Source organism: Rhincodon typus, chromosome 36 (assembly GCF_021869965.1).
Source record: "Rhincodon typus isolate 14 chromosome 36, sRhiTyp1.1, whole genome shotgun sequence".
Classification (NCBI taxonomy): Eukaryota; Metazoa; Chordata; class Chondrichthyes; order Orectolobiformes; family Rhincodontidae; genus Rhincodon; species Rhincodon typus.
In genome coordinates this window covers 17,691,620-17,716,564 of record NC_063367.1, presented here as the reverse complement: position 1 = coordinate 17,716,564, position 24,945 = coordinate 17,691,620, and the positions used below count along the sequence as shown (strand labels likewise).

At 43.2% G+C, this 24,945-nt stretch overlaps 1 protein-coding gene across 1 annotated transcript in view; it reads right to left on the bottom strand.

Moving 5' to 3' along the window:
* tmem266 (transmembrane protein 266) overlaps nucleotides 1-24,945 on the bottom strand; it is a 74,875-nt gene that overhangs the window by 31,619 nt on the left and 18,311 nt on the right. The window contains exons 3-6 of the mRNA XM_048617048.1: nucleotides 19,613-19,767; nucleotides 19,430-19,503; nucleotides 17,015-17,071; nucleotides 11,289-11,427 (exon numbers count right to left, since the gene is read on the bottom strand). Coding sequence (XP_048473005.1) covers nucleotides 11,289-11,427; nucleotides 17,015-17,071; nucleotides 19,430-19,503; nucleotides 19,613-19,767 — 425 coding nt within the window. The remainder of the gene's footprint in view (nucleotides 1-11,288; nucleotides 11,428-17,014; nucleotides 17,072-19,429; nucleotides 19,504-19,612; nucleotides 19,768-24,945) is intronic.

Sequence of the window (24,945 nt, the reverse complement as noted above, 5' to 3'; positions counted from 1 at the left end):
CAGCCAATGAAGCACTTTGTTAAAGTATAGTCCCTGTTGTATTGTAGGAAATACCTCAGCTAGTTTGCACACAGCAAGCTTGCACAATAGCAATGTGATTGCAACCAGATAATTGTTTCTTTTTGACTGAGGGATAAACATTGACTTGGGCACCAGAAATAATTCATCTCCTCTTCTTCAAAACTGCACCTTTTTAAAAAAAATTTTCATCTACCCAAACAAGACTTTGGTTTCACATCTCATCTGAGAGTCATCTCCTAGCCTACTGCACTGAATGTCAGCTTCAGTTTCTGGGCTGAAACCCTACAGTAGGAGTTAGAACTTTGGGGGTGGCACAGTGGTCAGCACTGCTGCTTCACAATGCCAGGGTCCTGGGTTTTATCCCACCCTCAGGTGACTATCTGTGTGCAGTCTGTACATTTTCCCCATGTCTGCATTGAATTTCCTCCAGATGCTCCAGTTTGCTCCCACGGTCCAAAGACGTGCAGGTTAGGTAGATTAGCCATGGGAAATTGTTCATAGTGTTCAGGGATGTGCAGGCTAGGTAGATTAGCCATGGAAAATGTGGGGTTACAGAGCTAGGGTATGGGTGTGGATCTGGGTGGGATGCTCTTTGGAGGGTCATTGATGGGCCAAATGGCCTGCTTCCTCACTGTAGGGATTCTCTGAAGTTTGTGATCCAGAGGCAAAACCCACTTATTGGCTTATGGCATATTGGATCATCTCCATCTTTGCCAAAAGAGGCACTCTCCTCAAACCCCTCGGTCTCCAATTCCTCAGATTCTGAAACTCAAACTTGGAATCATCAAAATTCAACTTCTTCACTTATCTTGTTTGTCTCCTACACTTTTCAATCTTGGATGTTGCCACTCTGAACCTAGACTTCTCCATGAAAGATGATCACATCCAAGAATTGACCAAACCTTAGGCTTCCACCACCTGGAAGAACAAGGGCTGGATATGAAAAGGGAATGACAGCACCTCTAGGTGCCCCTCCAAATCACATACCAGCCTGAGTTGGAAATAGATTGATGTTCTTTCATCATCACTGCAATCCTTGAACTCCTGCCCTAACACCATTGTGGGTGAACCTGCATCCTATAGACTGCAGTGGTCCCAATGTCTGCTTCCCCTCACCTTCTTAAAGACAGTCAGGGATAAACAAAATATTGAAAGTGCCAGAGAAACTCTGCAGGTCGGGCAGTGTCTGTGAAGAAAGAAGCAGAGTTGATGTTTTGAGTCCTGTACGAATCCTCTTCAACCTGGGGCTAAGATTCTGGGCATCACTCGGAATGAGGATGTCACCAATGAAGAAAACCTGCACAGGACTGGCCAGAGGTGCCTAGAGGACACTGTGACGGAGAATTGACTGAGACTTAAAGGGCATGCACTTTATCTCCTCGACATACACCCTGCCAGAGTGGCATTTTAATGGACACAACTAGAGGGGAAAAGACAATGGGTCTGGCCAAAGAAGACCTAGTGTGGTACATTTAAGGAGGAATTCCAAGAACGGTAAATTATTTGGATTCAAGCAAAAGAGATTGCAATGGACTGGAACTAGCATCAGAGTCTTACAGCCCTTTGTCCCTCAGGGAGCCTGGGGATAAAAGTCTGAATAAGTTTACCTGAGTTTTCAGCCATCTATTAATAACTGAAAACAGAAAACCAGCAATACAAGAGTTTTATGCATTTTGAAGCTTTATAGTCAGTCCGGAAGACAACTTTAATATTCAGAATAATCTGCTCAGTGGAACAGTAGAGCTTGAATCATTTACAACATTTTGACTATGCTGGTGCAGGTAAAAGACCAGAGAAATGTGCTTCTGTGAGCCAATAACCCTTTTTTTGTTCACATTCCTTATGGATAGCACCAAATGCAGTCTGAAGAAATTCAGTCTGCAGAGAAGAAATTCCAAGCAATTGAGTCCCTGTTAAATGAACGACAGGCATGTTACTCATGAGCTCTGCCACTAGAGGGGGCCAGAATACAAGAACTCTAAGGATCAACATGAATGACAAAATAAAAATCGAAAGAACTGCGGATGCTGGAAATCAGAAACAAAAACAGAAATTTCTGGAAAAGCTCAGGAGGTCTGGGCGCATCTGTGGAGAGAAATCATAGGAAAGTTCTGAGGAAGGGTCACTGGACCTGCAACGTTAACTCTGATTTCTCTCTACAGATGCTGCTAAACCTGCTGTGTTTTTCCAACAATTTCTGTTTTGGTTCAACATGAATGATATTGGGGTTGAATTGAGGGCACCCGTGTGTCCCCGACTGTTGTGCTAAATAATTAATTGCTAGTTCCTTTATCCACAATTAGCATTTAAATTCAATCTAAGTAGAACTAGATGGACGAGTCACCTACTTTTCCCTGAGATTCTCTAATTACTTCAAAATATCACGCCCCAATCCTGTTTTAGTATAAATGGTTTAAGCTGCTTTTAGCTAGTTGGAAGGATTTCAAAGTCCATTCTCTTTTCCTTATTGGACAATGGATAATAAAGGGTCGATCAAATCAGGGTGTCAGGTCTGCTACAGTTATCATGAAGACCTTTGGGAACCCTACAAGTAGCATGGGTTTGGAAGATGCTGTCTTAGGAACCTTGGAGAATTTCTGCAGTGCATCTTGTAGATGGTACATGCTGCTGGTACCTGACATCGGTGGTGGATTGAGTGCATGTTTGTGGATGTGGTGCCAATCAAACGGGCTGCTTTGTTCTTTTGCAATTGAATGAATTCTTTTGCACCTACTGCAGTGCCTGGTGTGGCCTGGCCATCCACAAGTCTATGATAGGTAGAGTCATCTGGTTCGTGGTGGAGTCTGGGGTGAGTAATAGGTTGATGTGACTGCCTGACCACTCTTTCCTGTAGTCCTATCCGTGCTTGGCTGCTTCTGGAGAAGTAACTTTGGAACTCATAAGAGAATTTTGAGGCCTTCCACAGCCAGTGGGCCTCACAGGAAATATATCCTTGGACAATAACAACCAGGAATAGGACTCACTTTGGTACTAGTACTTCAGGCTTACCCCTTTTAACATTCTACTTTAATTTTCACCAAAACTATGTTTTCTGTCTATGACAAATTTCTGTCTGATTTGGGACAAACCAAACCTTTCGTAAAGATCTGTCTGGAAATGTCTAAAATATAAATTGAATTCCAATAGTCTTCTTTTGAAGTAAGTACATCATTAATGTATATTTTCTTTCACAGACTATCAGTTTGTTGTCTCGTGGATGATTTGTGGGACCTTGCTGTGCACGAATTAGCTGTCGTATTTGTTCTTTAAAACAATAGCCACGCTTTGAAAATTCCTTATTGGCTGTAAGATGCTTTAGGACATCCTGGGATTGTGAAAGGCTCTACATAAATGCAAGTTTTTTTTTAAAGTTATGAACCAGAATTAGTGGTTTTGATGGTTTCCCACTAATTTCGATCAATGAAGAGACTACCGTATTATACAAGTAATAATGGATATTAAGTATAAGATGGCCCTCGGACATTCGTCCAAAAATTCTTCATTTCTCGTATACCGTGCGCCAGTTTTGGGAGCAGAGTTTGTGGGGTGGGTCTACTGAGGCTTTTTCACAATTGCTGTTTTCTCATTTAAACATTAGACATACCAGCAAATGGCCTGAGGCAGAAATTCCCCGCGGTGTGCAGGACCACGGACAGCGACTGGTGTTGACACATTAACGGTAGGTCAAAAGACCCGACGTGGATTTCAACCCCTTCTGAAGTAAATGTCAACAGCCATCCCCGCTCCACACACCTTTAATTAAAGACTTCGTCTCAAAATCTCGATTTGCAAGTGTAGAGGGTAATGGAATTGGAGTCCACTTGGCTCTAATCTCCTTTCCCCCCCTCCCATTCCCGAACAAAGGAGGAAGGAAATAAAGAACTGCTGATTCTGGAAATCTGAAACAAAATCAGAAACAGCTGGAGAAGAAGTAGAGCAGGGTCTTTGGGCCTGAAATGTTGATTCTGCTTTCTGTCAACAGATGCTGCCAGACATTCTGAGTTTCTTCAGCTATTTCTGCTGCTGCTCCCGAACAAAGGAGCTAAATTTAATATCTGGTCGTTTCAGGGTTAATGGTAGGTGTCTTTTCCCTCGGATGGGAGATTTCAAGACTAGAGGGCACATTTTTAAAGTGCAAGGAGAGCAATTTTAAAAAGACATGACGGGCAATTTTTTTTTACACAGAGGGTTGTTCGTGTATGGAATGACCTTCCTGAGGAAGTTGATGTGGTACAGTTACAACAATTACGAGACACTTAGATAAGTACACGAATAGGAAATGTTTGGAGGGATGTGGGTCAGGAGCAGGCAGATAGGACTAATTTAGTTTGGGATTACGTTCGGCATGAACTGGTTGGACCGAAGGGTCTGTTTCTACGCTGTATGACTCTTCGGCTGCCATCGTCTTTATTGTAACAGTGAGCACGGTACAGACTGCGGTATGTCGACCAACAACAGCGGTGACTATCAATACAATGAAAGGAGAGAGACCGGAAGATTTGCTTCTCAAAGTAGGAGACGCTGGGCTGCAGTGAGAGGTTTCCAGCAAGGTGTTTTTAGAAGTGTTACGTGCCTTGTAATGACCGGGACTGTAAACGGTATTTGTCAATGTCAGCTCCAGAGGTTCGGTGATACTTACGCAATTCAGCACCACGGATAGCTCCAGTCCGATTGTAATCATTCGCAACAATGAAATTTTCAATGGGTCTTCAAGTATAGCAGGCCCACGAATTTAGCCATAGCCCCTACAGTAGGCAAAGGATAACTTTTTAAAGAATTATTCATGGGAAATGCAGGGGTGGGGAGCTGGGTAGGTCAGGCTGGGATGCTCTTCAGAGGGCTGAATGGCCTGCTTCCACACCGTAGGGATTCTTCTATAAGCCTCAACTCTTTTAAATTCTTCCACAGGATGCAGACATGTATCACCCATCCCTGAATGGCCTTCAAGAAAGTAGTGATGAGCTGCCTTCTTGAACTGTTCCAGTCCATAACATAGACACCTGTACAGTGTAGTTATAGGTTCAAATCCCAGTCCAGAGATTTGAACACAAGATTTAGGCCAGTATACATCATGGTGGGTAAACAGAAAGAAATTATTTCTTCCGATTGGAGGGTGCAGAACAAGAGGGCATAAAATTAGAATTAGCTACACTGTATAGAAGTGCAATAAGGAAAGATTCTTCACATAAAAGGGGAGCTCAAATCTTCCATCTTCACCCCTGAACAAAAATAACTCTTAAAGCCGGGGAGGGCTTGATTGACTGAGATTGTTAGAGGGGAAGGATATTAAGAAGCTGGGAATGAAGTTGGGTAGATGGAATTAAGATGTGGATCAACCTTGATTTAGCTTAATGCTGGAATGGGTTTGAGAGGCTGAATGTCTCCTGCAGTTCTTACATTTCTATATGCAGTAACAACTGAACATTCTTTGCAAGTGATGGGGTGTTTGTCTTTGAAATAGTTTGCACCCATATGGCTCCTCCACATTGACTGTTTCTCCCTAAAGGTTGATTGTTAAATTTTAAATTACACTTTAAAAAAATTTAAGTTTGTCATCCAAATTGATTACTCCTTAAGCTAGACTCATAAACCACAGAGTAAATGTTAATGATATTCCATTTGCTCCTAATGAACAGCTCCAAATGCTGATTAGCAAACATGTGCTCATAAATATCAGTTCTGCTGATGAACAGTTTGGGAAAACAGTCTGCAATTGGAATGCAGCATAATCTGTATTAATGCAATCAAAGGAATTAAAGAAGGATATTTCTGATTCAGAAAGAGCCCGGTTGGAAGAACTTACTCTCCTTTGTTTGTCTCTCTCTGCATCTACAACAATGAGTAAAGCTGGGGGGAGAAAAAAAAGACTTGCATTTCAATCTTCATATCTTTAGGCACTCCCCCGAGAGTGAAGATGACTTCCTTCTACACTGGAGTTGTGGGTTGTGATTCCAATGCTAGGTCCAATTACCCTTTCAGAGGTGAGGCTGTTTGAAAAGTCAGCTGGGTTGAATGCTCATTTTTTCATGCTCATTCGTTTCATTCTGTACACTTAGCTTACACTGTTGGACAAACTCAAGATGATTGTCACCTTTGTGGGTGCTTCCTCTCCAGTTTGGATAGTTTTAGGGAAGAGGTCCCAATTGTAAATAACTCCTTTCATCATCTCAGGGCAACTCAAACCTCTTCACACCTGATAAAGTACTTATACAGTAAATGGCAGAACCTCTCAGAGTACTGATAGGCAGAGGGATCTGGGTGTACAGGTACACAGGTCACTGAAAGTGGCAACACAGGTGGAGAAGGTAATCAACAAGGCATATGGCATGCTTGCCTTCATTGGTGGGGCATTCAGTTTAAAAATTGGCAGGTATTGTTGCAGCTTTATAGAGCCTTTGTTAGGCAGCATTTGGAATATTGTGTTCAATTCTGGTTGCCACACTGCCAGAAGGATGTGGTGGCATTGGAGAGGGTACAGAAAAGATTTACCAGGATGTTGCCTGGTATGGAGGGCATTAGCTACGAGAGAGGTTGGAGAAACTTGGGTTGTTCTCAATGGAACGACAAAGGTTGAGGGACGACCTGATAGAGGTCTACAAGATTATGAAGGGCATGGACAGAATGAACAGTCAGAAACTTTTTCCCAGGGTGGAAGAGTCAGTTACTAGGGGGCCATAGGTTTAAGGTGCAAGGGGCAAGGTTTAAAGGTGATGTACGAGATATGTTTTTTACTCAGATGATGGTGGGTGCCTAGAACTCGCTGCTGGGGGAGGTAGTGGAAGCAGATACTATAGTGACTTTTAAAGGGCGTCTTGATTTTCTGAAGAAGGGTCCAGACCTGAAACATCAGCTTTCCTGCTCCTCTGATGCTGCTTGGCCTGCTATGTTCATCCAGCTCTACACCTTGTTATCTCAGATTCACCAGCATCGGCAGTTCCTACTATCTCTGAACAGTCCTCCCTCAGCACTGCTTTGGGAATGTTGGCCTGAATTTTGCACCTGGAGTGGGACCTGAGTCTACAACCTTCTTGCTCAGACAGTGGTGCTACCCATTGGGTCCTTACTGTCTGCAGAAGGTTTGATCTCTGGCTAGCTGTGTGGGATGCTAATTGTTATGCAGAGTTGTCCCAGTTCCACTGGGTGACAAAAGGCAAAAAAGGTAGACAATAGTCATGGGTCTGCAGTTCCATCCAATTAAGAAGCTGAAGCCATTATTTTTGGTTCCTGCTCCTAACTCTATCCCCTAGCTACCAATACCATCCCACTCCCAGGCAACAGTTTGAGATTAATTTAGCCTGTTTGCAATCTTGGTGCCACATTTAATTCTGAGATGAGTTTCTGATCTCATGTTTGTGCCATCACTAAGACCTGCTATTAGCACCTCTGTAAAATTGTTACCACTGTCACAGCTCATCTGCTACTAAAACTGTCATTCAAAACTCCATTACGCCTCGATTATTCCAATACAGTCCTGACTGGTCTGAGTTCTACCCTTTGTAATCCTGAGGTTATCCAACACTCTGCTGTCATATAACAGGTAACAAGACCCATTTTCCTAACTGCCATGTCCTCACTGACTTATAATGACTCCTGGTCAAACAAAGTTCTGATTTTAAAATTCTTATCCTTGTTTTTAATATTTTCACTCTAATATCCTCTTGCCCTGCACTTTCCAAGATACTTACATTCTCCTTATTCTGACCTCTTGAGAATTACTGATATTAATCTCCCCATGGTCATATCTTCAGTTTCCAAGACTCTAAGCCCCATAATTCCCTACCTACACCTCTTTAGTTCACTGCCTCACTTCTGTCTCTAAGACAATTCTTAAAACTCACCTCTTTGACAAACATTTTGCCCACTGACCCTTGGTGGTTTGGTGTCATATTTTGTTGGAATTGCTACATAAATGTAAGCTGTTGTTGTAACCACCCCCCCATCAAACTCAAGAGTGTGGGTATTGGAGGAGGACGACAGGTTTTGGCCTTGCTGGTGATGCTTTTTTCAGCCAAACAGCCTGGCATCGCTCAACTATGAAGGCTCACATTTCGATAGTAGGCTCCTGGGTGAGGTGCTAGTGCTGTAGGATCACATAACTGCAACAGTCAGTATCCCTTACTCATGAAAAGCAAGATCCCCATCCATCCATTTATCAAGTAACAGCAACTATTACTGAGTGTAAAGTGAAAAACTGTACAGATATTGCTGTTGAATTGATTTTCCCAGTCCAAAAACACACAGCTTGTAATTTTCCATTGAAAATCTGTCACTTAATTGAAACTGCATAAAAGCCACATCTGCCCAATATATTTTGTTGTGACTGCACTTTCTTCATTTGTTTAACTTTGGATCTAGTTCTTAGCTTGCGGAATGCAACAGTCACAGACTATTTTCAAAATTTAGCTAATATTAGCATTTCAGCAGACAGATGTATTACTGACTGTAGCCAGGTTCACGTTAGCTGCATACAGCCAAAGGAAAGGATTTTTCTGTTTGTTAATTTGCTCTTTTCTTATGAAAATGTTGACTCTAATCAATTCCACGGCTGCACTGATACACTCAAGCCAACAGGGTCAGACAGACAATAGTATAGTGATAATGCTATTGGAGTAGTATTCTAGAGAGCAAGCTGATGTTCTGGGGTGCATGGGATCAAATCTCACTGCAGCAGCTTGTGGAATTTCAATTCACCTATTGAAATCTGGAAATGAAAGTTAGTCCCAGTGATGGTGACTATGAAACTAGTGTTGATTTCTGTAAAATCCCATGTGGTTCATTGATGTCCTTCAAGGAAAGAAATCTGCCATCTTTACATGGTCTGACGTATATGTGATTCCAGACCTACAGCAATGTAATTGATTCTTAACCATCCTCTGGCTTGCTGGAGCTATTTCAAACCATTCAAGGGAATTTTTGGGATGGGAAACAGAAGTCAGCCAATGACACCCACATTCCATAAGAGAACAATGAAAAGAATCCAATTATTGTCCCAAGGGAGAAGGCTGTTTCTTCTGTCCCATTGTTATGCTTTCAAACTTCTTCATGTCCGCTGCTTGAAGAATGCAGTGGGCAACATATTAGTAACAACCTTGATAGTTGGCAATTTTAATCTTTTTTATTCATTCACAGGATGTGGGTATCACTGACTAGGGCAGCAGTTACTACCCATCTCTGTGTGGGGATTCCCAGAGGGCCATTGCTGTGAGTCTGGAGTCACATGTAGGCCAGAGCAGGTAAGGATGGTAGTTACCTTCCCTGAAGGATATTAATGAACTAGATGGGTTTTTCCCAACAATTGAAAATGGTCATCATTAGACTCTTGATTCCAGATTTTTATTGGATTCAAATTGCACCATCTACCATGGCAGGATTCGAACCTCTGTCCTCAGAAAATTACCTGGGTCTCTAGATTAACAGGGCAGTGATAATATCACCAGGCTGTCGCCTATATGGCGCATGGCATTCTGATTCCAGAGCCACTTGCCTTTTGTAATTTGGGAGACTGGTGTGATGACATTATTTTGCCAAACCAAGAAATCACATCATATTTCATATTGTCACACTGTGTATGTGTGTCATGTTGTCACATTGTGTGTGTGTGTGTGTGTGTATCTGTGTGTGTGAGGTGTGTGGGGGACCATGGCCAGTCCTAAATGCGTCCGTAAATTCCAGCCCCATTATGTCAGATTATTCCAGCATAGGGACATCATTGTTTTACATGAGCCTGTCCTCACTTCACAGTTCACAGGAATGGGAGGAGGCTGTTCAGCCTGCTCTGCTATCCAATGAGTTCTTTCCTAATCCATCCGCCTACCTTTTTTCTGCAAGTCTCAAAACCATTTCTCAGCAAAAATTGATCAATTTCAGCTTTGATATTTTTAATTGGCTCCCAGATGTAGTATTTCAGAGAATTACAGAACCATAGAATCCCTACAGTGCAGGAAGAGATCACTTCTTTATCCTTTCATGGGATCTGGGCGTCACTAAAGTTACCAACATTTGTTGCCCCTTCCTAATTACCCATGAACTGAGTGGGTTACTAGGTCAGAGGGCAGTTAAGAGTCAACTATACTGCTGTGGGTCTGGAGTCACATGAAGGCCAGACCAGACAATGAAGGCAGATTTCCTTTCCTAAAGACATTAGTGAACCAGGTGTGTTTTATAATGGTAAATAGCTTCATGGCCACTGAGACTAAATTTCAATTGCAGATTTTATTAATTGATTTAAAATTCCACTAGCTGCCCTGCTGGGATTTGAACCAGCATCACGAGAGCATCCTCAACAGCACCTTTGGCATTTGAAATTTCCTTTGCATGAAGATGTGGCTCCAGATTTTCCATAAATTGTCTCTGAGCAATAGCAATCTAAAGTTTGTATACAGTGGCGATGTCAATGATTACTAGTAATCCAGAGATCCAGACCAATGTTTATGAGTCTGAGGTCAAATCCCACCATGGCATTTGGTGTTATTTAAATTAAATGAATTAATAAATCTAGGCTAAACTACTGCTCCTATTCGTGACATCCACAAAACTACCAGATTGCTGCAAAACCGATCTGGTCCTTGATGGAAGGAAATCTGCCATCCTTTCCTGGTCTGGCCAACATGAGACCACATACCCACAAAAATGTGGTTGAGTTCTAAATTGTCCTCTAAAATGGCCTAATGAACCACAGAAAAGGCAATTACAGATACAATAAGTGTTGGCCTTGGAGACCTCTTGTGGTGCAGTGGTAGTGTCCCTACCTCTGAGCTGGGAGGCCCAGATTCACGTCCCACCTGCTCCAGAGGTGTGTAATAACACCTCTGAACATGTTGGTGAGAAATTATCGCAAAATTGGTCTTGCCATCAAGGTTCATATCCTGATAACAAATGTATTGGGAATAAAAAGCAGCTGGGGCAATACAGTTATATTTGGGATTACAGTTCCATGGGCATTTACTGCACTCCATGCTTGGATCTATTGCAGGCCAATGAATAGACACTGAGATTGTGATTAGTCAATAGTCCATTATTGCATGCATCGTGCATCTAGATAAATGGTTAGAAGATGAGTGAGAAAAACACTTTTTTTAAATTCTCTGGAAATTCCTCATTCTATGACATAGACAACCATCCTGTGATTGTGAAGTGTTTATATAAATTATAAGGTATATTTCAATGTGATTTAGCAGAGACTTTTCCCGTCTGGTAACAGGGAAAAAGTAAATCGTCAACAAAATCCAATTGACCAATAATGTTACCATTAAATGCCAACCACTCACCGTCAATGATACGTTTGACCTTCCAAATGCGAAGAGTGATGATCAGGCTGATGGCATCCCATGGGCTGCTGGGTCCATTTGCTACAGTTGAGGCCACCATAGGAGCCAATGACAGGACGATGACTGCACCATCAAACACCTGAAAAATTCCCACAGGGAATCAGACATTACAGCATCAGAGAATTGCTAGAATGCTAAACAAGACCATTCCGCCTATCGTGTCTACGCTGACATTTCAAATGAGCCGCTGCCATTGCCCGGCCTTCACCCTATAACACTTCACATTCTTCCTTTTCAGATATAGAGAGTGGGTGTTCCCAAGGCAAAAATGGTCAGTGCAATCTACCTGCACACATTCAGTTGCACTGTGATGTGAGGCTCCTGCACACTTTGTGATGGTACTGTTCCTTTAAGAGAGGTGTGTTCTGTCCTGTTTCTCTTGCAGAGTGGTGTCGTCACAGTGGTGCTGAAATGTCTCCTTTAGACAGGGAGTTGGTAAACAGCTTCTCAGTTGTCCTTGGATGTTTTTTTAAATTAGACAAAAGACGCATGAGTGGGCAGTCAGGTTTACCCAGAACAAGGGGCTTTGGGATTTGCTTTCAGCTTGATTTTGCATTAGCTGGCTGCTGGAGTTAAACAGCACAGGTCTCTCTTGCTCTGATGCTCATAAATTTTTTTCCTCTTTAAAGAGGCAGACTTTTTTTCAGTATTTCTTTCAGCTGGACTGGAGAAGGACAGCACGTGAGGATAGAACTATTTTGCTAAATTGCCTTGCCAAGGGTGTGTTTATGGCATGCTGCCTACATTGGAACATAGAGTCATAGAGCTGTACAGCACGGAAATAGACCCTTTGATCCAACTCGTCCATACCGACCAGATATCCTAGATTAATCTAGTCCATTTACCAGCATTTGGCACTTATCCCTCCAAACCCTTCCTATTCATATACCCATCCAGATGCCTTTTAAATGTTGTAATTGTGCCAGCCTCCACCACTTTCTCTTGCAGTTCATTCCATACATGCACCACACTCTGCGTGAAATGGTTGCTCCTTAGGTCCCTTTTAAATCTTTCCCCTCTCACCTTAAACCCATGCCTCCTAGTTATGGACTCCCCTACCCTGGGAAAAAGACCTTGGCTATTCACCCTATCCATGCCCCTCATGATTTTATAAACCTCTATAAGGTCACCCCTCAGTCTCCAATGCTCCAGGGAAAATAGCCCCAGCATATTCAGCCTCTCCCTATAGCTCAAACCCTCCAACCCTAGCAACATTCTTGTAAATCTTTTCTGCACTGTTTCAAGTTTAACAATGTCTTTCCTATAGCAGGGATACTAGAAATGAACACAGTATTCCAAAAGTGGCCTAACCAATGTCCTGTACAGCCGCAACATAACATCCTACATTCAATGCACTGACCAATAAAGGCAAGCGTACCAAATGCCTTCTTCATTATCCTGTCTACCTGTGACTCCACTTTCAAGGAACTATGCATCTGCAGCCCAAGGTCTCTTTGTTTGGCTGCCCAGAACCTTACCATTATGCCTTACCAAGATGCAACACCTTACATTTATCTAAATTAAACTCCATCTGCCACTCCTTGGCCCATCGGATCAAAGAATAGTTGATATTTAATAGTTAAATCATATATTATCTTGTTAAAAATTTCAATAGAGTTAAAGTTATGTCATTCTTCTTTTTGTTTTATTTTAACTGCGTTGTAAGAATAAAGTGAGTATTACTTAAACCTAGTGACTGACCAATCAAATTAGATCCGGAATGTAGTGCCTTACTCTTGCCTTTAAATAAATATAAAAATTAGAGTCTAGGCTATCTGTTTACTATAATTTTTGGGGATATAATGGTCTGGTCCATAACAAGTTACATAATTAGTTCACAGAGGTTAAAGATACACAGAAACGTGAAAACATAGAGAGGAGTTGGGCCTGCTGCCATTTGATATGATCACAGCTGATCATCCAACTCCCTATTTCTACCCATACCTGTTGATCCCTGTAACCCTAACGACTATTTCTACCTCCTTCTTGGAAATATCCATTGTTTGGGCCTCAACCCTAAGTGATTTGTGCAATATTCCCCAGGGCAGAGGTGAAGTACCGCACAGTGTCCCCAGGCCCACTAGGGACAGCTCTGTTGCAGACTTGACCCACACCTTACAATGTGAGCTGTGCTAACCGAACTACTGCCCATGACTGTAACACACCACTAGTGGTGTGGTTGCCCATTTATGGAGCCTTTCAGATGACAGTCTAATTTCCTTTTGATTGCTTCAGTTGAAACTGCTTCCACAACACTCTCAGGAAGTGTATTCACTGCGAGAACTAGACTTTTCTCACATCTTTTTTATTTCTTTTGCCAATTTAAATAATTTTTGCCCTTTCATTCTCTGTCCTTTCATGAACAGTTTCTCCCTGTCTACTCTGTCCAAACCACTTGTGATTTAGAAACTTAGCTATGACCCCATCTATGTCTCTAGAGTCTAAATGTGCAGCATTTAAATACAGCATTAATATAGTATCTAATTATGGCATTTGTCACTTTCCAGAGGCTCAAACTAATGTTCTGGGGACAAACAAAGATAATGCTAGAGAAACTCAGCGGGTCTGGCAGCATCTGTGAAGAGAGAAGCAGGGTTAACATTTTGAGTCTGGTATGAACCCCTCTTCAGAACAGTTGTGAAAAAAAAAGTCCCATCGGACTCAAAATGTTAACTCTGCTTCTCTCTTCACAGGTGCTGCCAGACCTGCTGAGTTTCTCCAGCATTGGATGCATTTGTTTCAGATTTCCAGAATCTGCAGTAATTTGCCTTTATTTTAATGTTCTGAGGGCATGAGTTCACAGCAGCTGGTGGAATTCAGGTTCAAATTATAAACCTGGATTTGAAAGCTGGTCTCAGTAATGATGGCCATGAATTGTTGTAAAAGTCCATCTAGTTCACCAATGTCCTTCAGAGAAGGAAGTCTGCTGTCGTTACCTGGTCTGGCCCTCATGTGAATCTAGACCCACAGCAATCTTAATTGCCCCCTGAAATGGCACTTACAAGCCCATCTCTAATTGACCAGAGGGCATTTAAGAGTCAACCACATTGCTGTGGGTCTGGAGTTACATGTGGGCCAGACCAAGTAAGGATGGCAGTTTCCTTCTCTAAAGGACATTAGTCAACCAGGTGGGTTTTCCCCAACAATTGGCAATGGAATCATGGTTATCATTAAACATTAATTTTTTTTTTAGTGAATTCAACTTCCATCTGCATGGTGGGATTCGAACCCAGGTTCACAGAACATTAATTATTTGGGTCAACAGTCCAGCAATGATAACACTACGCCATCACCTCCCCACAAATGAGTGAATGGGTAAATGGGTAAGTGGGCGGCTGTGGTCATGTGAGGACTGTTAGATGTGTGAGTAAGGCTGAGCTGGACACACACCCACACTTTGCTCATCTTCCTCCACTTGGCCTGCACCCACAAAGCAAGCTGGGAGAGGAAGGAAACCCAACTGAAGTGCAATCCACTTTTGTGTTAAAGACAAGGGCAGCACGTACATGGGAACACCACCCCCTGCAAATTCCGCCCCCTGCCGAGACACACACCATCCTGACTTAGAAATGTTTTGCTGTTCCTTCACTGTCTCTGGATTAAAATCCTGGAATTCCCTCCCTAACAGCATTGTGGGTCTACCTACAGGAAATGGACTGCAGGGGTTCAAGAAGGCAGCTCACCACCACTTTCTAAAGGGTAGGTAGGGACGGCCAATAAATGCTGACCCAGATGGCGGCACCTATATCCCAGGATCAAATTTTTCAAAATTCCAGCATTTTCTTGTTTTGAACTCAGATCGATAGTCTTTTCAGCCTTTCCTTTCATCATTAAGATAAAGCTTTTGTGTTTACAGTGAGACATGTTTATGCAGAGAGGGATGAACAAGGAAACAGCCACTCGGTTTAGTGTCCTGTGGTGTATAATTATCCCCATGCACCACTTCAAGCTGGGGTCAACAAGCGAGTCTCATTTAACTACGAATTGTAACTCTGGACGCATTGTTAATGAGCACGCTGCCAATTTATGATTGCAGCAGGGCTGCTTAGCATAGCCCACTTTCTATTAATGGTTTCTTACTGACTTATTTTGATAACAGGCAACACACTGGGTTATCATATAATTTTCTTTCTGAATTTGGATTGACTCAAACATGAACGAGAAACAAGTCTATACCTGTGTCTGTGCTTGTGCTTCTGTGTGCGTGTGTGTGTGTGTGTGTTTTCTATTTTCCTGTGTGTACAAGTGATCCTATACGTGTGTTTTTCTGTGTACATCTCTGCCTATATATGTCTGTTTGTCTGAGTATATGTGATTCTTTGTATGTGCTTTTATGCATGCATTTTGTTCGTGTTTCTGATTGTGTGTGTTTTTCTGAGTGTATGTGTGTGTGAATCCATGCATGTATTTTATGTGAATGTGTATTTTTCCGTGAATACATCTGTGCCTGTGTGTATGTTTGTGTGTGTGCTTTCTTGTGTGTATGTGTGAGTCTGTGCGTGTGTTTTTCTGTGCATATGTCATGTCTGCATGTGTTAGAGGCAAATGTTCCTTCATCTCCATCATTATTCCTTCCTCCTGCCTGTATCCATGGTGTTCTCCCCTGCAAGAACTCAGCAGCATACGTCTCCATGGAAACATGATTGGCTGCTCGACCCAATGGAGAGGTATATTCTTATTGCTTTTCCAATGGAATCAATTCCAGGATTGGGTTGGCTCCTAGACTTTTCCATTCCTGCTGGGTGAGTGAAGGTTTGGAGTGGTACACACACATAAATACAACACTCCCATCTGCACAAAGTCCCACCTCTAGCTTTACAGCTCTGACTGGGATCTTCCTCAGTCTGAGGTCAGTGGTCAAATCCCAGATACATAGTAATTGTACCTAGTGATGAAAGGTACATATGCGCAAAATTGATGGACAGGGAAAGATCACATTGTCTCCTTCAGCCTGCCCCATACACCATGATAATAGACTATGCTTATGACCCACCCCCACTTCTTACACCCATCCATGTCATTTTCCAGGAGGGGGTTTAAAAATAACCCAGGCCAAAAAGGGGAATAAAACCCTCTAGGTTAAATCCTCTCCAATTTCCTTAGCACTTGTAACTGGTCCAGGTGAGCAGATGAACCTTGAGTTACTTGTTATGATGTTTACCTGATTTACTCTGCCATCCCTGCCCCAGTCAAGAATCCCCTTGAAAGCAAAAGCTGCTTGACTTTCTCATCTTCCAGTTGAAGCAAACAAACATGTGGTCATTTTTAAATAGGATATGGAGCAAAAACAAGGTGAGGTAGACGTGAACCATAATTTACTTGAGTGGCAGTATGGATCAGATAGGCTGAATGGCCTATCTTACTCCATTTTTTTAGTGCCACTGATGGCACTTGTAGTGGAATGTTGACAATACAAAATTGTTTCTGTCCGTGCACTTGAAACTGTTGTGCAAGGAGAATACAGAAAACCCCCCTCTTTGCCCACACATGAATTGTTTTCCCTCATCACAGATCAGGCAATGCAAACTTGTCAACATTGGTTTCTGGGCAGGTTGAGGGGCAAGAATTTCAACTAAGAATAATGTATTCAATCTAGCTCTGATGTTCTAGGCTTTGGACATGGCTACACATGCAACAACGCGCACTGAGGTAAATGCACAGCTCACCTCCACTTTGTTCTCAATATAGTCCCAAATGCCAAGTACCACAATCCTGAAGACAGTCTGATAGAGAGAGAACACAGCAGAGACTTAGCCTTTCCAATGCATTGAGACATACACAGCATAAGTGCGCTGTCTGTTTACAAGTTGGAGCTTTCCAGTATTGAACAGTTCCCAGATATAAACTTTCTGACTTTTCCGAGTTATGTTCAGAGAAGGAAAGGAAATTTCTTCATGTTGACAAGAAGTTGAATATTCTACACCATGACAAGGTCATTAAACGTCAGATGTTCTACAATGCAGATCAACGATCTTAACCCCAAAGTGTTTCCTGGTCAGGTGTGGGGAGAGATGGCTGTGGTATACAGCTCAGTCTGTTATTGTCCATTGGCCTTAGTGCGACATTACCATTCTCAACCAGCAGTGTGAATGAGATTGCGAAATTACCCCCTAAATTTGTTCAATCAGGAGCCACTTACAAAGGGGGTAAACTGGCTTCAATGGAACTAGAACTGAGCCTAAATATTTTCCATAGAGACCCCTTATCTGGGCTTACGAAGAGTGGACAGGCTATCAATAAACATAGGAATTAGGAGCAGGAGTAGGCCACTCGAACCTTCAAGGCTTCACTGCCATTCAATTTGATCTGGGCTGATCATCTACCTCAATGCTATATTCCCAGTTCGTCTCCAAATCTCTTGATGCCTTTAATACCTAACAATTTATCAACCTCTCTTTTAATATACTTAGTGACTCAGACTTCTGCGGTCGCGAATTCCATAGGTTGACCAGCCTCTGACTGATGAAATGTTTCCTCACCCCGGTCCTAAATAGTCTTTTCAGTATCCTAAGACTGCAAACTCTGGTTCTAGACTGTCCGAGCATGGGAAATAGCTTCCCTGCATCTAGTTTGTCCAGCTCTGTTACAATTTGAAATATTTCAATCTGATCCTCTCTCATCCTTCCAAACTCTCGTGACTACAGGTCATTTAGGATGGAGTGCAGAGGAATTTCTTCACTTAGAGGGTGGTGAGTCTTTGGAATTCTCTATTCCAGAGGCTGTAAAAGTTTAGTCGTATACTCTGTTCAAGTCAGAGATTGATAGATTTCTGGAATCTTGTAACATTAAGGGATGTGGAGATAGTGCAGGACAATGATGTTGTTAGGTGATCAGCCATTAGCTAACTGAATATTGGAGCAGGCTCAGTGGGCTATATGTCCTACTCCTGCTCGAACGTTTCTATGAAGCATATTCCTTCAAAAAGGGAAGAAAGTTAATGAGGCTCCTTTGTTGACCCTACATGTCCTTGCATAGCTGGATTTGGGGAGGGTAATTGTTCATTTTTCTAGGTTTTCTTTGCTTGCTCCATGTTTGTTGGACTCTTTTAGGTTGAGTTCAAGAACTTCAAAAAGGGAGGTTAAAAGCATGAAATAAGAGGCCAATTTGTTCAACATCTGTTATAGGGAGCGTGATGGAGACGTTATCATAGAATCCCTACAGTGTGGAAGCAGATCATTCAACCCATTAAGTCCACACTGATCCTCCACAAAGCATCCCACCCAGACCCATCCCACATTTCCCATGGCCAATCCACCTGACCTGCACATCTTTGGACAGTGGGAAAATACTAGAGCACCAAGAGGAAACTCACATTGACACAGTGAGACTGCGCAAGCTCCACACAGCCAGTCATCCATGGGTGGAATCAAACCCAGGTCCCTGGTGTTGTGAGGCAGATGAGGTAACCACTGAGCTACCATGCCACCACTGTTATGGATGGACACTAAGAAAAGTTCAAGGTAATCAGGAAAAGTCAACATGGACTTTGTAAAAGACATCATATTTCAGCCAATTTATTGCAGTTCTTTGAGGTTGTAACATGTGCTGTGGATAAAGGGGATCTGGTGGATACATTGTTGTTAGATTTCCAGATGGCATTTGGTAAGGAGCCACATCAAAGATTGTTACAGAAAATTAAAGCTCATGGTGTAGGGGGCTAACATATTGGCATGGATTTAGAGGTTGGCTAGCTCACAAGGAGTAGAAAGTAAGCATAAATGGGTATTGGTAAAGTTGGATTTTTTTATACACCATAGTGGGAGTGTGGAATGTGGTGGTTTAATGGCAAGTGAGCAGTGCCCACTCCCCTAACTTATTTACATCCCTTTATAGTCTTCTTATATCCTCCTCACAACCTATTTTCCTATCATTCTATCATCAGCCAATTTCGCAACTGTCCCTTCGGTCCCTTCCCAGTCATGTGATGACCAGTATGTTCAACTGGCATATGAATGACATACATAACTAGTGCATCTGCTATCCTAATATGAGCAGTGCCACAGGAGATATAGTAAATAACATTGCACACAGTCATTAGCAACTTGAAACACTCTTTAACAAATAGCAACTCAAGGGTTTACCTCCGTGAAGAAGACAGAGAGGATGACAAGACTTATCCAGTGAATGATCCCCGCAAACTGGAATGCACTGGTAACTTCAACAAGAGAGAAAAGGGATGATGACTATCAAGAAATGACTGAACAGGCCGCAGCTTTTCCACTGGAGAAGAGAAGGTTGAGTGGGTAAGGTCATACTGTACTCACACTGAAGTAACTTGGTGTCGATGAGGAGCTCCAGCGTTAGGAGGAGGACAACCAGGACCACGGACGCTACCAGGAAGCAGTTGAGACCAGCACTGAGTAGGACCACTTGCCAGACAGCTGTCCGCCTCCCACAGCAAGGCTTCAACCAGTTCGAACTAGGAGGCAGGCCAGAAAGGGACAGAGAGTTAGTGAGTGTCAGTATGCATGTTCATGGTCATTTTATTGCAAGACAACAAACACATTTTTAATGAGATAGTAGGAACTGCCAATGCTGGAGAATCTGAGATAACAAGGTGTAGAGCTGGATGAACACAGCAGGCCAAGCAGCATCAGAGGAGCAGGAAGGCTGACGTTTCGGGTCTAGCTGTATTGTTAAAATACACAGGAGGGGAGCATTATTTAATTAAGGGCCTAGAGAGGAGAAACTGCTGCAACACTAGGTTGGCTGGTCAAAGGCAGAAAGGGTCGCTTGACCTGAAATGTTAACTCTGATTTCTTTCCACAGATGCTGCCAGACCTGCTGACCTTCTCCGATAATTTCTATTTTTGTTTCTGATTCACAGCACCCATAGTTCTTCTGGTTTTTATTTAGTATGCAATTCGTAATGTATTCTGTAAATAAAAGAATGGTCAAGACAAGGATTTGAGTCTGGTTTCATACGGTTCCATCTGGCCTGAGATCCATTTATCACATTTTGGTACGCAAGAGTGTTAAGGGTCATGGAACCAAGATGAAGTTGCAATAAAGATAAGGCATTATCTCACTGAGTTGACAGAATGAGTTGAAAGGCTGACTGTCCTCTTTCAAGGCCTAGATAAATCATGTTGGAGCTGACAGAAGTCTAAAGGGAAATAACACCTGAAGCCCTGGGTAGATTGTGGGTTGGGCTGCATTGAGATTCCAGAGTGAATATTCAACTGGTGTTGAAACGATGCTAACAGTGTTGAAATGGGCCATGTAACTTTATCCTACTATTTTGGCACTGACCATAGCTATCTGTTGTTTCAGATGAACATTATCTGCTTTTCTCCAGCAAATCAGGGTTTTTTTAAGATTCCCGAGAGCCATTCATAATGAAACTGCCTGGAGTGTGGCTCAGAAATCCCTTTTATGGAATGGAGCTACAGAAGGTCAGCGATGGTGTATTTATGATTACTGTTGCAGGTTGTCCCATCCTCTACAAATCGCATCCACATTTGCTGGAGACCTTATATCTGAAGCACATTGGGACATTCATGAGGTGCTATCACATAGTCACAGTTAAGTTGACCTACGGGTGAAGTGCTTTGGTCAAAATTGAACTTTGTGCACTGTTAAAAAGAAAGATTTGCAGTCATAGGTTTTTTCTTATTACGGCCTCACGATGTATCAAAGCCCTTTGCAGCTAAGTAAGTAGTTTTTGCTGGCGCAGTTGTAATTATGAAATGGTGCATTCCATTTGTGCACAATAAGATCCCAGAAACAGCACTGCAATAAAGACCAGATAATCTGTTTTTGTGATGCTGGCTAAGATTGATTGATTTATTGTCTTGTGTACCAAAGTACAGTGAAAAGCTTTGTTTATGAGCAGTGTAGGTAGATCATAGTAAGCAAGGACGTACAGATCAAAAAAAAAACTTAGACAGAGGCATACAGGTTACATTGCACATGGTGTGCATTAGCTGGGATCAATGTTAGCAAGATCAGCATTATTTGAGGCTAGAGAGTCCATTCATTAGTCTGATAACAGCCAGGAAGAAGCTCCTCCTGAACCTGCTTGTGCATGTGTTCAGGCTTCTGTATCTTCTGCCTGATGGAAGAAGTTGCAGGAGAGCATTACCGGGGTGCGATGGGTCTTTGATGATGTTGGCAGCCTTTCCGCGGCAGCGAGCCATGTAAATGGAGTCCATGGATGGAAGGTTAGCTTCTGTGATGGTCTAGGCTGTGTGCACAACCTTCTGTAATTTCTTACAGTCCTGAGCAGAGCAGTTGCCGTACCAAGCCGTTACACACCTGGACAGTATGCTTTCAATGCATCTGTAGAAATTGGTGAGGGTCCTTATGGACATGGCAAATTTCCTGAGCTGCTTGAGGAAGAAGAGACGTTGTGCCTTCTTGATTGTCGCGTCAATGTGGAAAGTCTAGGACAGGCTGTCGGTTATCATCACTCCGAGCGACCTGACGCTGTCCACCCTCTCAGCCTCAGTTCCTTTGATATAGATGGGGGCGTGTTCTCCTCCTTTCTTTCTGAAGTTGATGATCAGTTCTTTAGTTTTGCTGACGTTGAGTGACAGATTGTTTTCGTTGCACCACGTCACCAAGCCCTCTATCTCCCTTCTGTCGTTTGACTCGTCGTTGTTACATATCTGTCCCACTACGGTGGTGTCATCAGTGAACTTGTAGATGGCTTTTGTTCAGAATTTGGCAACACAGCCGTGGGTGTACAGGGAGTACGTTAGGGGGCTGAGGATGCATCCCTGGGGCCTCCAGGGTTGAGTGCTATTGTGGAGGAGGTGCAGTTACCTATCCTCACTGATTGCGGCCTATGGGTCAGAAAGCTGAGGGTGGATACAAGACCAAGGTCACACAGTTTTGAGATCAGTCTGGAGGGGATAATGGTGTTGAAGATGGAGCTGTAGTCAATGAGCAGGAGTCTGATGTAGGCATCCCTATTTTCCGGATGTTGCAGAGATGAATGCAGGGCTAGGGATATGGCACCCACTGTGGACCTGTTATGTCGGTAGGCAAATTTCAAGGGATTGAGACAGGCTGGGAGATTGGAGTTGATGTGGGCTGTGACCAGCCTTTCGAAGCACTTCATGATTATTGAGGTCAGAGCCACTGGGCAGTAGTCATTAAGGTATACTGCTGCCTTGGACCAGCATTGTGCTTCCTTTTGTGAAGGGTCACCCCGTTTCAGCTTCTGCTTGTAAGCTGGGAAGAGGAACACAGCGCTCTGATCGGATTTTGCGAAGTATGGGTGGGGAATGTAGGTGTCTTTGATGGTTGTGTAGCAGTGATCCAGAATGGTTGGCTCCCCTGGTGGTGCAGGAGATGTGTTGGTGGTACTTTGGCAGCGCCCTTTTGAGGTTGGCTTGGTTGAAGTCACCGGCCACAATGAATCGGGCTTTGGGGAATAATGGTCTCTAAGAGTGTTTGTGGTGATATAAATCACGTCTAGGGCATTCTTCACATCTGCATGGGGTGGTATACTGTCAGGATGGCAGAGGTGAACTCTTGCAGTAGGTAGTAGGGATGGCTTTTTACTGTAAGGTAAGGGGAGCAATGGCTTGCCAGGTTTGCTATGTCTGAGCACCAGGAAGTGTTGATCAGACAGCATACCCCACCACCCTTCGCCTTGCCCGAGCCGTGTGGTCCATGCAATGTATGGAGAATCCGTCAGCTTGTAGGGTGCAGTCTAGAATGGCAGGGGTCAGCCAAGTCTCCATGAAGCAGAGCACACAACAGTCTCTTACCTACCAGAGGGAACTGAGTCTAGATCTGAGTTCATCCATTTTGTTTTCGATAGCCTGAACATTTGCCAGGACTATGCTGGGGAAGGGGGGTTCTTGAAACTGCCTCACCTTCAGTCTCACATGTTTTCCCTGTTTCCTTGTAGCTGAGAGGCAAGTATTGGCTGTGAGACTGAGGAGAACGCACTGACTCCAAAGTGCACCGTGCTATCTTTTATGCCCACCTGAGAGGGCAGAAGGGGCTTTGGTTTAAACATCTCATCCAGAGACAGCAGCTCTGGTAGAGCAGCATCCCCTTAGTGCAGGCACAGGAAAATCAGTGTAGATTTTGTTCTCAATGGTCTGGAGTGCAGCTTGAAACTGAATCTGAATTACAAGCAGGAGCATCTACTTTGGTAGTAAGAATAGAAAAGCAGCCAGGGCTTGTGTGGCATAGTGGTAGTTGAAATAACTTCACAGAAGCCAGTATCCGTCACCAAGGCACCCTTTATTTACACGTGGAGAGTTCTTGACACCTCAGTGCCAGCTCTCAATGGCCAGAACCTTTGACACTCCTATATCTGTCAGCCAGGGCTCCCTGATTGGATTAGATTAACAGCTCCAATCAGGGAACTCACATTCTGCCTGACCTCCTTACAATCACTACATCTCTCCCCCTCCGAGTCTGAGGACGTAGGCTGTTTTTTTTTGTAGCTCCTCCTGGAGTGTTTTAGGGTCAGGTTCCTCCAATTCTGCCTCTAATACAGGCAGTGTGTAATGCTGGCTTAAGCTTAAAGAAAAGGCAGGCTTAAAGAAACAGTTTACAGCTCCTGGAAGGTCTTGGAAGAAAATCATTCTCCTCTTCAGGTGGCAAAGGCATTGAGGCAGTGACATCTGCTGTGTCCATCTCAGATTCCAAGTTATCTCTAACACTTGACAGAGAGGCAGAACACACAGGTTCTGGAAAAGTCGGAAAGGGAGTTGAGGAGCTGGGCATGTCTTGCTTCCACACTGTTTGAGAGTTTGCAGCTTTCATATGATCCATGTGCTTGTTCAGCACTGTCGCACCTACTCAAACTTTATACGTCACAGGAACTGACCTTACATCGACCATGCCCCTTACCCATGCAGGGCCATTCCTGTGGCTCTTACACCAAACTTCATCCCCCAAAGTAAACTGTCTCTCTCGCTTAGCGGAGCCTTGTGTCCACATTGGCGTTCCTGATGCCATTTCACGCCAACCCCCACTGCCGCCCAAGTCTGGGAAGATCAGGCTTAACCTGGTGCGGAGTCTTCTCCTCATTAGCAACTCTACTGGAGCTATCCCTGTATTTGCATGAGGGATGGTCCTATAATTGAATAGGAATCAGAACAGTTTAGTATTTAGTGGAGCTGTAAACTGTTTCTTTAAGCCTGCCCTCAAAGTTTGGACTGTTCTTTCAGCCAAATCATTGGATGATGGATGGTATGGAGCTGTCCTTATATGTCACATGGCATTCGACTTTAGGAAATACTCAAATTCCCTGCTGGTAAGTGATGGCCCACTATCGGTGACCAACACTTCTGGGAGTCCATGTATTACAAAAGATACACCCAGTTTCTTTATTGTCACCCCTGTGTTTGACAAATTAACTCTCTCATGTCCAGCCTTTTTGAGCAAATAGTTATGAGTTAATACTACCCTGAAGACATATGAGGAGGCATCACATGTCAATACCAGATCTCGCTTGGGATCACAGCGTGCCAAAACCTTAGAAGATGTTTCCTGTTTCTTCACTTTCCGGAAGACTATGGCTTGGCTATGCAACAATTTCCAAGGCTGACCCTTTAAGAGTTGATGCAAAGGTACCAGGATGGAGGCTGGGTTATGTATGAACTTTCTGTAATAATTCACCAGTCCA